This window comes from Chaetomium fimeti (genome assembly GCF_033439085.1).
Source record: "Chaetomium fimeti strain CBS 168.71 chromosome Unknown B0H64scaffold_5, whole genome shotgun sequence".
In the NCBI taxonomy this organism is placed as follows: Eukaryota; Fungi; Ascomycota; class Sordariomycetes; order Sordariales; family Chaetomiaceae; genus Chaetomium; species Chaetomium fimeti.
In genome coordinates this window covers 2422514-2435585 of record NW_026944333.1, presented here as the reverse complement: position 1 = coordinate 2435585, position 13072 = coordinate 2422514, and the positions used below count along the sequence as shown (strand labels likewise).

The 13072-nt window shown below is 56.0% G+C and overlaps 6 protein-coding genes across 6 annotated transcripts; 3 read left to right on the top strand and 3 right to left on the bottom strand.

The window, feature by feature from the left end:
• Nucleotides 1-750: 750 nt before the first annotated feature.
• Nucleotides 751-1410, top strand: B0H64DRAFT_443666 (uncharacterized protein; the record flags this gene model as incomplete). The annotated part of the gene is made up of 1 exon (XM_062806730.1): nt 751-1410. The coding sequence occupies one exon, from the start codon at nt 751-753 to the stop codon at nt 1408-1410; it is 660 nt and encodes a 219-aa protein (XP_062658116.1).
• A 13-nt stretch (nt 1411-1423) lies between these two features.
• B0H64DRAFT_190938 (ribonuclease P 40kDa subunit-domain-containing protein) lies at nt 1424-2836 on the bottom strand. Its single transcript, XM_062799074.1, has 5 exons — nt 2616-2836; nt 2372-2516; nt 2152-2316; nt 1974-2099; nt 1424-1924 (listed from the first exon to the last, which is right to left on the bottom strand). Exons 1-5 carry the CDS (start codon nt 2757-2759, stop codon nt 1437-1439), a joined length of 1068 nt encoding a protein of 355 aa, XP_062658115.1. The 5' UTR covers nt 2760-2836; the 3' UTR covers nt 1424-1436.
• A 342-nt stretch (nt 2837-3178) lies between these two features.
• On the top strand, nt 3179-4800 carry B0H64DRAFT_443664 (S-adenosyl-L-methionine-dependent methyltransferase; the record flags this gene model as incomplete). The annotated part of the gene is made up of 4 exons (XM_062806729.1): nt 3179-3295; nt 3419-4296; nt 4360-4565; nt 4619-4800. 4 exons carry the CDS (start codon nt 3179-3181, stop codon nt 4798-4800), a joined length of 1383 nt encoding a protein of 460 aa, XP_062658114.1.
• Nucleotides 4801-4950: 150 nt separating this feature from the next.
• B0H64DRAFT_190880 (vacuolar import and degradation protein-domain-containing protein) lies at nt 4951-6651 on the bottom strand. The gene is made up of 3 exons (XM_062799073.1): nt 5626-6651; nt 5203-5563; nt 4951-5150 (listed from the first exon to the last, which is right to left on the bottom strand). Exons 1-3 carry the CDS (start codon nt 6404-6406, stop codon nt 5084-5086), a joined length of 1209 nt encoding a protein of 402 aa, XP_062658113.1. The 5' UTR covers nt 6407-6651; the 3' UTR covers nt 4951-5083.
• Nucleotides 6652-7668: 1017 nt separating this feature from the next.
• On the bottom strand, nt 7669-8439 carry B0H64DRAFT_418414 (Mago nashi protein; the record flags this gene model as incomplete). The annotated part of the gene is made up of 6 exons (XM_062805316.1): nt 7669-7809; nt 7870-7957; nt 8014-8077; nt 8145-8240; nt 8305-8342; nt 8402-8439. The coding sequence occupies 6 exons, from the start codon at nt 8437-8439 to the stop codon at nt 7669-7671; spliced, it is 465 nt and encodes a 154-aa protein (XP_062658112.1).
• A 252-nt stretch (nt 8440-8691) lies between these two features.
• B0H64DRAFT_401080 (adaptin N terminal region-domain-containing protein) lies at nt 8692-12383 on the top strand. The gene is made up of 3 exons (XM_062804127.1): nt 8692-9334; nt 9392-11817; nt 11884-12383. The coding sequence occupies exons 1-3, from the start codon at nt 9033-9035 to the stop codon at nt 12033-12035; spliced, it is 2880 nt and encodes a 959-aa protein (XP_062658111.1). The 5' UTR covers nt 8692-9032; the 3' UTR covers nt 12036-12383.
• The last annotated feature ends 689 nt before the right edge of the window (nt 12384-13072 follow it).

The following is a 13072-nucleotide window of genomic DNA, read 5'->3' as shown; positions in this document are numbered from 1 at the left end:
AGGTCGTTACCTGAGCTGACTCCCGAATGGAGGCAGCCGCACCCAGGAACAGGGCCCAAGCCACCAACCTGACCTTCTTGGTGAGTCAAACGGCCACCCTGATTCCATCCCAAACTCCCAAGATTGAATGTGGAGGGCTCAGCCAAACAGCGCCTCAATCGAAAGGAATGTGAAACGAAGCGCCTATTCACAACTCGGTACATACGGCCTCCACTGTGTACTTTTAATTCTCGCCGAGGAGTCATAAGCGCCTTGCTCCCGACTTGGATGTATGTACCACAGAGTCCAGGGTACATAGCCCCCAAATTGGCAGGAACTCACAGGGCCAAAACCGGGCCCTGCACTGTGTACGACGCTGGTCCATTGTTGGTTTTGTCACCTTGATGAAACGCCCTGTTCACTAAAAGTAGCAAACAACTTGCCCACAGGTCATCAGTATCGAAAATATGTACCTAAGAACGAGATCGGGATGATCGAGAAGATGGAGGTTGAACAGCTTAGAATTAGAAGGTCCGGTCCTGTCGAGGATAGGTGGCCCAAGCTCCCAGAGGCACCTTCACATGGATCCCTGGCCGCCTGGGGAGCCTGTCGATTCTCGGGTACCCCGCCGTATCATGGAACCCCACCAAAATTTTGTGCCTTCAGGCCAGGCCAAACCGACGGAAGAATCAGAAGCATTCTGTGGTGGTTACCTGCTAGCCTGGCCTCTATTTCACTCGTACAAACGCTAACATTCTTGACGTCCCCAACATGGCGCCTAACCCGTACCTCCTCGCGGCCGACAACCCGGCCGCGCTCCTCGAGCTCCTCCGCGAAAACCCCACCTTGGCGTCCGGTCAAGACGAGCACGGCTACTCCCTCGTGCACGCCGCCGCCAGCTACAACCATCTCGCCCTCCTCCGAACCCTAGCCCGCGAATTCAACGTTCCGGTCGACATCAAAGACGAGGACGGCGAGACAGCACTGTTCGTGGTCGAATCCGTCGACGCCGCGCGCGTGCTCGTGGAAGAGTTGGGTCTGGACCCCAAGACACAGAATGATGAGGGACAAACGGCAGCGGAAAAGATTGAGGGTGAGGCCGACTGGCCTGCAGTAGCCGAGTACCTCCGGGGCCTAGACGGGAGCTCGTCGGTCACCAACGGGGTGCCCAATGGCACAACATCGGCCGGGGTGGAACTGCCTCCCGTTCCAGAAGGGCTGCAAGTAACGATGGGCACGATGGATGAGGCGGCGGCGGCTGGGGGGCAGCAGCCAGACCCCGAATTTCGCAGAAGGATAGAGGAGCTTTCTGCAAGGGAGGATTTCCAGACACCCGAGGGGCAGGCCGAGTTGCGAAGGTTGGTCGAGGAGGCTATCGGTGGCGGGGAAGGTTTGGGCGAGGAAAGGAGCGTTCGGCCGAGGCAAGATTGAGGCCAGCAAACGTTCTAGCTTCGTTCTCATTCATGGCCTTTGACCTCCCACATGAGGTATTCCCCTGATGAATTCGGCGGGCGGAGAATGGTGCACTCGGCGTTGTCCCCGGTCAAGCCCTTGGAGAAGGTGGTCGTGCTGAACGAGAACCACGCCTTGTGTGGCAGAGCGGTGACGATATTGATCAAGGTCTGCCGAGACCACGATGGTGCGAGAAAGCCTTCCCAGCTTATCTTGCAGAGTTTGCCCTCGTGCCCGCCATCGGGAACCCGGTACAGGGAGAGATAGGGGTCGATTTGATCGCCGACCTGGATTCGAGGGCTTTGAAGCCGGACCAGAGAGATCCACTCGTACAAGCTGGTTGCGAAATCCTCAAAATCCTCTCTGCCGATAGAAGAAAGGAAACCGATGTCCGGGGTGAGATTTGGCATCACAGCATCGATGCTCTCCGACCTACCAGGGTTGGCGGTGCACTCAGTAAAGGCGTGTCGCGAGAGAGGGTCGGGATCGGGAGCTACAACTTGAGTTAGTTAGGAACGGCAGTATTGAACGGAAGTCCTTACTTGTGGAGGTGTTGCAGAATAGCCATGTGATGGGCTGAGCGAGGGCGTTTTTACTCGCATATATCAACCGGTCAAACCCCTTCTTCCCTGGAAACATGGATGGCGCGGTGAGGTCAAACTCGACAACTAAACAGGTCAGCAACTCAACCCCAAGCGATCTGTCCCTCGAAGAACTTACTCCATCGCGGCTTCGTCCCCCGCTTCCCTTTGACACCATGCGGCTTCCCCACCAACCCTGCTCGCTCATAAGTTTCCCTATCCAAGTACATGGTGAGAGTGCCTCTTCTCAAGGTAAAAACGTTATCAATTCCTATCCTCCCCTCAGAGAGCATCAGGATATTTCCTGTTACGGGTCAACATTGTTTCTCAGGCTTCTAGAACTGCGACCCAATCCTTACCCTTCTTGATGTACTCGGTAAAGAACTCGCCTGAGAGCATGTCATGTAGTGACAAGACCACCCTTTTGAACGGAGTTGCCGGCATCTTTTTAAGCACTTTGTCTTGGACCAGTTCAAGCAACTCTTGAGGGATGATTAAGTCGGCCTATGCTAGAGTTAGTACGCTTATTACACGCCTGTGGTTTTCACCACCACCAGAAATCGAAGAGCATCAAGTGTCAACCCAAAACGAAGATGCACGCACCCTATGCACAAAATCTTGGCTTGTAAATGTTGTCCAAGGCTTCGATTTTGAGGGAGGCTGTTCTGGGTCCAAATGCCCCATTACTCCGTGGGTCACATAACACTTAGCAGCCTGGTAGACTGCGGGTTGGTTGAACGACAGCATGTTGTTCCAATTCTGGACTTGGTCGACTCCTTGCGTATCTCGGTTGGCTACTTGGAGTTTGCTGTGTCGAATGTTTGGTGGACCATTCATTGGAACTGCAGGGCAAAATCTCAAGCAGCTTTAGATAAACGCCGGGTGTGTATTAATTGCTTGTCTAACACTGATTGGCTAAAAAAGAGAGGAGCCCTTGAATACTTCTCTATTTCCACCCCGCTGTGAATCCCGGACCAGGCACAAACCTCTCCGTTTCAAACACTTCCGTCGTGACTCGAAAGGACAAACGCACTCCCAAAACTCGCAAAGTCGAAGTCGATATTGGTTGAGCAAATGAATTTTACTGAGGAAAAATATCTTAATCTCACAATATTTGAACCAAGTACAGGTTATAGACGGCACCTTGAGAGGTGAAAACGGACAAAATGAGGGACTATCTCATTCGCTTCTCTCAGTCTCACGAGACTTTTCGTCTGCCTGAAATTCAGGCATTGGCACTGATCGAGGGTATTGACATGAAAGTTATCTCGTACAGCCTCGATGTAAGCCAACACCACCAAGAAACCATCAACAACTTTCGCATCTCGTAACCCCTCCATTACCCCGCCCCCTGAATACCGTCAACAACAACAGCCCTCCAGTTTACTGACCCCCCTGCATTACAGTCCCCATTCTGCATAGTCAACCTCCCCTCAGAAGCGGCCGCGCGCCGCCTGATCCAGCGCTCCATCCTAGCCATGTCGATCCACGAGCTCTGGGGCTCCGGGGCCGACCTCTCAGCGGTGCACGCGGCGGTGCACGAGTCCACAACACACCTCTGGCCCCAGTACCTCAGCTGCTCCTTCAAGTTCACGATCGACTCGTACCAGGGGTCGCGGGCGGCCGACGACAAGGTGCGGATCATCAACTCGTTCGCCTACCTGGGCTTCGCGGGCCCCATCGTGATGCGGCGCCCGGACGAGGAGTTCATCCTGTTCGAGGACTGGGAGTTCAACTCGACGCCGCTGGGCATCCCGGACCCCAAGCACTACTACTTCGGCCGCTACCTGGCCACGGGCGCCCGCGACCTGCCCAAGAAGCTGGACCTCAAGAAGCGCCGCTACATCAGCACCACCTCCATGGACGCCGAGCTGGCGCTGGTGACGGCCAACATCGCCCTGGCCGCGCCGGGGAAGATCATGTACGACCCTTTCGTGGGCACGGGGAGTTTCCCGATTGCGTGCGCGCAGTTCGGGGCTGTGGCGTTTGGGAGTGATATCGATGGCCGGAGTATCAGGGGGGATGAGAAGAAGCGGACGCTGAGGGGGAACTTCCAGCAGTATGGTCTTCTGGCTGGGTTGGGGGGCATGTTCACCGCGGACCTGACTAACTCGCCGATTCGGAGGGCTGGGCTGAGGTATGACGGGGATGGTGTTAAGGGGAGGTTGTTTGATGGGATCGTGTGCGACCCGCCGTATGGCGTGAGGGAGGGGTTGAGAGTGCTGGGGGTGCGTGATCCGGAGAAGTCACCTTGGGTGATACCCAAGGGGAAGGAGATGTACAAGTGAGTTATCACAACCTGGGCGGAGTGGAAACGGAACGACTAACCTGATACTTTGCTTTGCAGGGACCCCGATTTCATTCCGCCAAGGAAGCCTTACGGCTTTCTTGCCATGTTGGACGACATCCTGCACTTCTCAGCCCAAACACTTGTCGACAACGGGCGGTTATCATTCTGGATGCCTACTGCAAACGATGAGCAACAAGAGGTTCCAGTCCCAACACACCCTTACCTCGAAGTCGTGGCGGTCTGCACACAAGTATTTAACAAGTGTATGTTCCCCGCCTGTCGGTTTCCTAGGCTCCCCTGACCACGATGTGCACAGGGTCCCGGCGTCTCATAACCTATCGCCGAATTCCCGATGCAGAGGTCGACCAGGAAGCGATGAAAGCACGAGAGGAGATGAAGCCGGTTGGAAAGACAGTGGACGAACTGAATCCGTTCCGCAAGGCGTACTTCAACGGGTTTGAACCGGTTGGTGGAACAGCCGACGATGATGCGCCTTAGATACCCATACCCAAGCATGTACAATGAAAATTTCTCTGCCGGCCTTGAAGCGGCCGGCGCACGCCCTTTCGCCTCCGGGCGATGCTCCTTAGTTGGTTGCGTTATCCCATCCCAGTAACGATCCCTTTCCCAGTACCGTCCGTGTTTGTACTCATAGCTGTTAAGCAACAGTTAATATGCAACGCTATATCCACCCAAACCCAAAACAACGGGGACCCCTTTATCCCCCGAGTGCGTGTATGCCCAGCAATCCAAGACCCTCCGCCGTAGCCGACCGTTGTGTCTACCGAAACTCCACGGCGCCAAAACACCCCCTATTTTCCACATATTTGAGCTCTAGCTGTTGAAAGCTGCGATGGGGTTAACTCGGGTCTAACTTCAGGAAAGGGGCAAAAGACTCACTTCTCGCTTTTACGGTGAAAGTAGATACCACTTATCTCCCCCTTCGCTTGGTTGAAGCAGACGTAGTAGAACCCCTCAAAACTTGCGTTCCTGATGGTCCGGATCCGGTGGTCGGGTACGAGAAAGTGCTCCTTCCACCTCATGAATATGTTCTCCTTCTGGTCCACGTCCTTGATCGCCGTCTGCGTGCCCTTGCGCATCTGCTTTTGGTACGGCCGAAACGCGGTGAACTTGCTCCAGTGCGAAAAGTCGATTTTCTCGCTGGCGCCCCACTCCTGATGTTGGGTGACAAAGCCGTATTTGCTGCCGATGATCTCCCCCTCGAAGTAGGTCGTCAGGGTCGGGTGGTCGTCGGCCAGGCCTGGCAGGGGACGGTCGGTCAGCGCCGGGGACTCGAGACACTGGGATGGGGTAGAAACATACCTTGGATCGTCAGGTGCCCGCACATGAACGACTCGCGCATGTCCACGTGCTTGATCTCGACCTCGACCTCATACCGCTGCCGCTTGGACTGTTGTGTCCCGACAAACCGGCTACCGGGCTGGAGATATAACGACGGGGCTGGTGTGATGATTCTCATGTGCGAGTACTCCAGGCCCATGCCCATGAGGCCGCTGTCCTCCACCCAACGCGGCCCCTTGTCGAGAGGGCCCCACACATCGGCTTCCTCCTGTGTTTCCCCGGGGATTGGCGATAGTTGCTCCGCTCTTGATTTCGTGTCGCCCGGGGGTTCGCAAACCGTTGTTCTCGTTCCCTCTCGGCTCCCACTCGCCATGCTGCCGTTCCCACCGACGGCGCCCCCGCTCGGTAGCTCGTCGGCCGCGGGGCTCATCTCCTCGTCCACATCAGTTGGTTTCTGCCTCTCTTCTGCTATCGCGCCGTCTCGCGCCACAGCCGTCCTCTGTGGTACGTGGCCTATATGCACGTCGCGGCCGTCGCCGTCAGGCTGCGGTCCCGGCGACATCGTAACCGATCGCGAGTCACCGCTTGCAGCTGTATCTGGACGCGCCCCGTCGTCGGTGGGATACGCAGAGGGGGAATGGGGACGCCAGCTCGACGGTGATTGCGGGTTTGGGGAAGTCGGGCTGCTCTCGGAGGCGGGCTGTAAAGGATGATGTTGCTCCTCTTCAGGGTCGGGACATGACGAGAATGAATAGAAGCGCGGTGACGGCGGATCGGGCCTGTTAGAAGAGGGCGTGGGCATGGCAGGCGGTATGAGTGACGGGGCGGTTTGATGCTCGATCGCCAAGCAGACGTGGGTCGAGTCAACCGTGATGAACAATTGGAGGCGTCAGAGCGACGAAGGCGGCTGAGGCGAGGAATTGGAAGCGGAGGCGATCTGTGCCGCAAATCCAATAAAAATATACCGGAACTGGCACGTCTTACGCGATGGGCACAATCGAAAGGGAAGGGGGGTAACTACCCTCAAGGGCTGAAGCTCAAGATGTTCTTCCTCGGGTGGCAGTCGGCGATGGTCTCGTGGGCGATTCCGTCTCGGTGGAGCTCAGCCAAGCGCCATGGGGCGGCTCGCGGGGAAGAATGCGGGCGGTGTGTCTCCGAGGGCCGGCGCGCAGTCAGTGCCGATTTGGAAATGAAGCGTAAACGATCCCGGAAATCAGCGCCAACAAATTCGAGTGCAAGGAGCTGTTGGTTAGTTGTCTGCAAGTGGAGAAGAAGAAGGTCAAGAATTGAAGTTCAGTAACAAATGATGTCGCCATTGGATAATCGCCCCATAAAGCTCACTAACTCGTTAAAGCCACCATGCGCTGTTCTCGGGACGGTCCTGAGCCCAAGCTGCCCAGTGTCAGTCTTGGCATTTATCGTTCCAGGCGGCTTCGACGATCTCAAGCAGCTTCTTGGCTCTGCGGTTCGAGAAAACCCCACATATGAAGTTACCCATCAACTCGAGTGTTACACGACTTTCATGGTCTCAGATTCCATCGCTGCGGCAGTCGCTGTTTTAGTCAAAATTCGACAACAGCAATGTGTTCCCATGATGTGCTATTGTAAATCGATTCTTGGAAAATGCATGCCGAGCACCTCAAGCCACACTCACATGCAGGTGGCACAGATGTCAACGAGTGATTGGCTTCAAGAGACTGTCTTCACTGTCGGCCGTTGAGCCAACTGCGGGATTGAGAAAGAAGCGTGGCCTGCGAACAGCCCGCCCGTTTCTGCCGATTCCCGAAACTTGGGGTCCATCCATGGTGCGGTCTCCGCGGGAGTCCGGCCACTGTTTGCTTCCACGCCGATGGCCCCGTCCTTCGGCTGCCGCCACCGCATGCGCACCACAACAGCAGTGTCATAAAAATACTCAGCCAGGGTAGGCTTGCATCCATCCCTTCCCATAACTATTGGTTGAGTAGGTTGGTCGTCTTAGGGCAGTTTTGTTAGAACTGGATGAAGTCGATCATGATTTTCTCGTGCCAATGCCGTCGCATTGTCGGTTGAGAGACGGTTATAAACTCAGATCGGCTTAATCTTGAAGTGAAGCGCGATGAGGCTGAAAACTAGTGCCTTGAGATCCTGCACAAGGTAGTAGAAGACACGGAGACCCTCCGGATCCGCAGACTCCGTCACGTCGTTGATCGAGCCGATCTTAGCCGTCTACTCAGAGTTAGCGATTGACCAGACGAAAGGAGGGAGTATATGGGCCCCTGAACCGACCTCGAACGAGATATGGTCATTTCCAACCCGGATTTCCAGCTCCTGCCTCCCGTCCTTATTCTTAGTCGGCCATTTTGCGTCATCCTCCCTGCAGGCCATGATTAGCCATGTGCCCCCAAATCTATCCGAGTCTGCCAGCCATACTTCAATATCTCGCTTTCTTTCACGATCCTCTTGATCTCGTCGACAACCAAAGAGCTCACAAACACTGCGATAAAGCTCAAGCGTCAGTCGGTTTCTGGCTCGGCGTTGTGGGGTGAATCTGCTTGTCGTACTCTCTTTCCGGATCAAGCTATCATTCCGGTAGTTCGAGTTGTTGGCATAGCGAGCAGTGGCACTACGGCCATCCCCGACGACTCTAAAGTCGAACTCTAGACAACACAATGCGATCAGCTGAGTTCGAGGATTTGCGTGCCGGGGCGCGTCGGAGCATACCGAGGAACTCGTGGCCGAAGCGGCCTTGATGGCCCGAGCTGGTAAAGAAATAAATTAGCCTTCTATATCGGGAGCATGGAGCAAAGATGCCGCATACTAGTAGCGAATGTAAAATGGTTCGTTCAAGTTTGACATGGCGGCGATAGATGTGGATTGCGACACAATGTGTAAATGGGAACCCTCGCGGCTGCCGCGTCGATTTGAGACCAAGCAAGCTCGAGACCACTCCCGCCATGCAGCGGGGCAGCAACCCCACCAGACCCTTGCAATCTTGGCATTTACACGTGACTTTGCCGCTCCTTTACAGCTGGCAATCCAAGGCTGCCAGCAGGCCAGTAATGCCACATCTCCCATGCACGCCTGCTTGTTCCTTCGATATTGACGACCCTGAGCGACCGTATCGGGGTGGACTCCTTTTGGCTCTCACCACGAACACAGCAGGTGATGCTTCGCTCTCCCACGCTGCCAGCGGCTCACGAACCACTCCCTCCCGATCTGCCGACTGCGCATTCCAGGTTCCCACAGCCGCTCGCCTGAGGAGAACCTTACTGCGAATCTTGGAGAGCTCAGGAGTAGCCCCATCGACCCATCCACCCCTCAGCCAATTCCCGTTTCGAGATCGATCATCGCCGCTGCACGCACAAACCCGCACCCCGACCCGAATACACTCTTCACCACAACCACCACCACCACCACCACCACCGGCTTGTCGCCATTCGCCGCCCACCATGTCGTTCCTCGACAATGCGTACAGCTTGGTTAAGGACAGTGCCACCGAGGGCACACCGACCCTGGCCGAGCTGCGGACACAGCTCGAGAAGGGCACCGATGACACCAAGGTCGACACCATGAAGCGCATCCTGACAATCATGCTCAATGGGGACCCCATGCCTCAATTGCTCATGCACATTATTCGATTCGTCATGCCTTCCAAATCGAAACCCCTAAAGAAGCTCCTTTACTTCTACTACGAGATCTGCCCCAAGCTCGATGCCCAAGGGAAGCTGAAGCAGGAGTATATTTTAGTATGGTAGGGGCGCCTCTCTTAACGTCAAAGACGTCGCCTTCCGCTGACTGGGCCCCGCAGTAACGGCATCCGGAACGATTTGCAGCACCCGAACGAGTTCATCCGAGGCAACACGTTGCGCTTCCTCTGCAAGCTCAGGGAGCCCGAGCTCCTTGAGCCTCTGCTCTCTTCGGCGCGGTCGTGCCTCGAGCACCGTCATGCCTATGTACGGAAAAATGCTGTGTTCGCCGTAGCTTCCATCCACCAGCACTCGCCATCGTTGCTCCCCGACGCGCCTGAGCTCATTGCGACGTTCCTCGAAGGGGAGAGCGACCCCACCTGCAAGCGGAATGGTTTCGCTGCGCTGTCCAGCATCAGCCACGACAAGGCGCTGGCATACCTCAGCACGGTCTTCGATGGAATCCCGAACGCGGAGGAGCTCCTGCAGCTGGTCGAGCTCGAGTTCATCAGGAAAGATGCCGTCCAAAACTCGCAAAACAAGGCGCGGTACCTGCGTCTCATTTTTGACCTTCTCGAGGCAAACACATCCACGGTCGTCTACGAGGCGGCTTCCTCCCTCACGGCACTCACCAGTAATCCTGTGGCCGTCAAAGCCGCCGCGAGCAAGTTCATCGAGCTTGCGATCAAAGAGGCCGACAATAACGTCAAGCTCATTGTGCTCGACCGGGTCGATCAGCTCCGCCAAAAGAACGAAGGCATCTTGGATGACCTCATCATGGAGATTCTGCGCGTCCTCTCGAGCCCCGACATTGACGTGCGCAAAAAGGCCTTGGAGATTGCGCTGGAGATGGTTTCTAGCAAGAACGTGGAAGAGGTGGTGCTCCTCCTCAAGAAGGAGTTATCCAAGACGGTCGACCAGGAGTATGAGAAGAACAGCGAATACCGCCAGCTCCTGATCCACTCCATCCACCAATGTGCTGTCAAGTTTTCCGAGGTTGCTGCCAGCGTGGTGGAGCTCCTCATGGACTTTATTGCCGACTTCAACAACACCTCTGCTGTCGACGTTATCAACTTCGTCAAGGAGGTGGTTGAGAAATTCCCGGCGCTGCGGCCGGCAATCGCGCACAGGCTCGTCGACACTCTTAGGGAGGTCCGTGCCGGCAAGGTCTACCGGGGTATTTTGTGGATTGTCGGCGAGTACTCGCTCGACGAGAAGGATATCCGGGATGCGTGGAAGGGGATCAGGGCTAGCTTGGGCGAGATCCCTATCCTAGCGTCGGAGCAAAGGTTGCTGGACAACATGGACAACGACGAGGAGAACAAGGACGAGGAGCAGGTTAACGGGCATCCCAAATCGACCGCCGGCGGTTCGCGGAAGGTCCTCGCCGACGGGACATACGCCACTGAGACCGCCCTCACTAGCCAGTCTGCGGCCGCCGCTAAGCTGGAAGCCGTGAAAGCATCTTCGAAGCCTCCGCTCCGACAGCTCATCCTGGACGGCGATTATTATCTCGCGACTGTCCTTGCAGCAACGCTCACAAAGCTGGTCATTCGCCACTCCGAAATCTCTTCAGAGGCTGGTCGCACCAATGCTCTTCGGGCAGAGGCCATGCTCGCCATGATTTCCATCATCCGAGTTGGCCAGTCGCAGTTCGTCAAGGCGCCTATCGACGAGGATTCCGTGGACCGAATTATGAGTTGTGTGCGGTCCTTGGCCGAGTTCAAGGAGCACAAGGAGCTGGAAACGGTGTATCTCGAGGACACCAGGAAGGCTTTCCGGGCCATGGTACAGGTGGAGGAGAAGAAGCGCGAGGCGAAGGCGGCGTTCGAGAAGGCCAAGACCGCCGTCCAGGTTGACGATGTCGTTTCGATCCGCCAGCTCTCCAAGAAGAACGCTGTTGACGGCGCCGACGCAATCGAGCTCGACCTGGAGCGGGCGGCTGGTGGTGATACCAGCGCGGATGATGACTTGTCAGGCAAGCTCAGCCGTGTTGTCCAGCTCACCGGCTTTTCGGACCCCGTATATGCCGAGGCGTACGTCAAGGTCCACCAGTTCGACATCATCCTCGACGTGCTCCTGGTCAACCAGACCACCGACACGTTACAGAATCTCACCGTCGAGTTCGCCACGCTCGGCGACCTCAAGGTGGTGGAGCGGCCGACGAGCCAGAACCTGGGCCCGCACGACTTTCACAACGTGCAATGCACCATCAAGGTGTCGTCGACGGACACGGGCGTCATCTTCGGCAACGTTGTGTACGAGGGCGCGCACTCGACCGACACCAACGTGGTCATCCTCAACGACCTTCACGTCGATATCATGGACTACATCCAGCCGGCGACGTGCACCGAGACGGAGTTCCGCACCATGTGGACCGAGTTCGAGTGGGAGAACAAGGTCAACATCAACAGCAAGGCCAAGACGCTGCGCGAGTTCTTGGACCAGCTCATGGCGTGCACCAACATGAACTGCCTGACGCCCGACGCGAGCTTGAAGGGCGACTGCCAGTTCTTGAGCGCGAACTTGTATGCGAGGAGTGTATTCGGTATGCTTACCCCTATTTTTCCTTTTCCACACCGCACAGTGACGGGATGACTAACAGTCCCAATAGGCGAGGACGCCCTGGCCAATTTGAGCATCGAGAAGGAGGGTGACGACGGCCCCATCACTGGCTTCCTTAGGATACGCAGCAGGTCGCAAGGGCTGGCGCTGAGCCTGGGCTCGCTCAAGGGGCTGAACAAGATCGGCTCAGTAGCTGCTTGAGGGGGGCGCGCGAGCAAGTATCTTGGCAGCGATAACAACAGCAGCCCTGTAGTGGGTGGCGGCAGGCTTATGAAGCAAAGGTCTTACTGCCGTCCCCAGCCGTGATGATGTTCAGAAGCGCCTGAGTCGCCGACTCAGCTGACGTCGCCACATCCCTAACGTACCCGGCGCGATACCGTGTTGTTAGGCTTGGTGGGAGGGAGATGTGTATGGAGTTCTGGTCGGAAGAGGAAGGAAGTTGGGGGGCCCGAAAATAGCAGGCTGCGAAAAGGGCGATGGGGGATGGGGGGTCGGTGGTGTTTAGACTACTACTATACAGCCTGTGAATTCACCGTTTATGTTTGGACCACGCACAGAGATCGAATCGTAAGAGCCACCATGAAGGCCTAGAACCGAGGTCGGGAAACAACCCGCACTTAAGGTATACTTGCATCCCTTCTGTACCCGAGCATGTATTCCCCCCATTTCCCCAACTAGGTACGTCACTACATTAGTGCACTCTCAACCCAACAAGACAAACGTTACATTCTACGCATCACCCTCGGCTCCTGGGTATACAAGAGCTAACACTAGTCCATGACAAAATAGTTGTCACGAGAGGGGGCAGATGGCGAGGGATTAACATTTGGGCAGAACGATCATCATTCATATAGAAAGTAAATAGGCAGCTCCTGTTCCCCGAAACCCTTTCACCCCCTAGCCTAGAATGGGATCCTACTGCCATCCCATAAAAAGAACGCCCCATATATCCTGTGGCGTGAACCCGTTAAGAAACCTTTATGAGACCGGCCATGCAGGTATTCATGCCATCCCCACCATCCTGGCCCGCCGGCTGCGTACCTAGAGAGAAAGCCGGGTTCCACGCAGATCAAAGTGAGTGGGAGACCGCCGAGGTTGACGAGCATGTCGAGAGGTCTGTCCCCGTGGGCAGCGGCCACGCTTTATATCCCGCCTTGATCGAGGTAGTTGAGCTCTCGGACTCTTGGATGTCAATCCGTGAATGTGCAAAGTGCGGTATCAAACATACTGATCTGATC

What these genes read in the sequence shown, in the direction of transcription:
- B0H64DRAFT_190880 (XM_062799073.1), bottom strand. Translation starts at nt 6,406, where the DNA reads ATGCCCACGCCCTCTTCTAACAGGCCCGATCCGCCGTCACCGCGCTTC. An exon ending in CGGGCACCTGACGATCCAAG is followed by an intron (nt 5,564 to 5,625) that starts GTATGTTTCTAC and finishes GTCCCCTGCCAG; the next exon opens with GCCTGGCCGACGACCACCCG. An exon ending in TTTCACCGTAAAAGCGAGAA is followed by an intron (nt 5,151 to 5,202) that starts GTGAGTCTTTTG and finishes ACCCCATCGCAG; the next exon opens with CTTTCAACAGCTAGAGCTCA.
- B0H64DRAFT_190938 (XM_062799074.1), bottom strand. Translation starts at nt 2,759, where the DNA reads ATGCTGTCGTTCAACCAACCCGCAGTCTACCAGGCTGCTAAGTGTTAT. An exon ending in GGGGACGAAGCCGCGATGGA is followed by an intron (nt 2,100 to 2,151) that starts GTAAGTTCTTCG and finishes TGACCTGTTTAG; the next exon opens with TTGTCGAGTTTGACCTCACC. An exon ending in ATTCTGCAACACCTCCACAA is followed by an intron (nt 1,925 to 1,973) that starts GTAAGGACTTCC and finishes CTCAAGTTGTAG; the next exon opens with CTCCCGATCCCGACCCTCTC.
- B0H64DRAFT_401080 (XM_062804127.1), top strand. Translation starts at nt 9,033, where the DNA reads ATGTCGTTCCTCGACAATGCGTACAGCTTGGTTAAGGACAGTGCCACC. An exon ending in CAGGAGTATATTTTAGTATG is followed by an intron (nt 9,335 to 9,391) that starts GTAGGGGCGCCT and finishes TGGGCCCCGCAG; the next exon opens with TAACGGCATCCGGAACGATT. An exon ending in GTATGCGAGGAGTGTATTCG is followed by an intron (nt 11,818 to 11,883) that starts GTATGCTTACCC and finishes CAGTCCCAATAG; the next exon opens with GCGAGGACGCCCTGGCCAAT.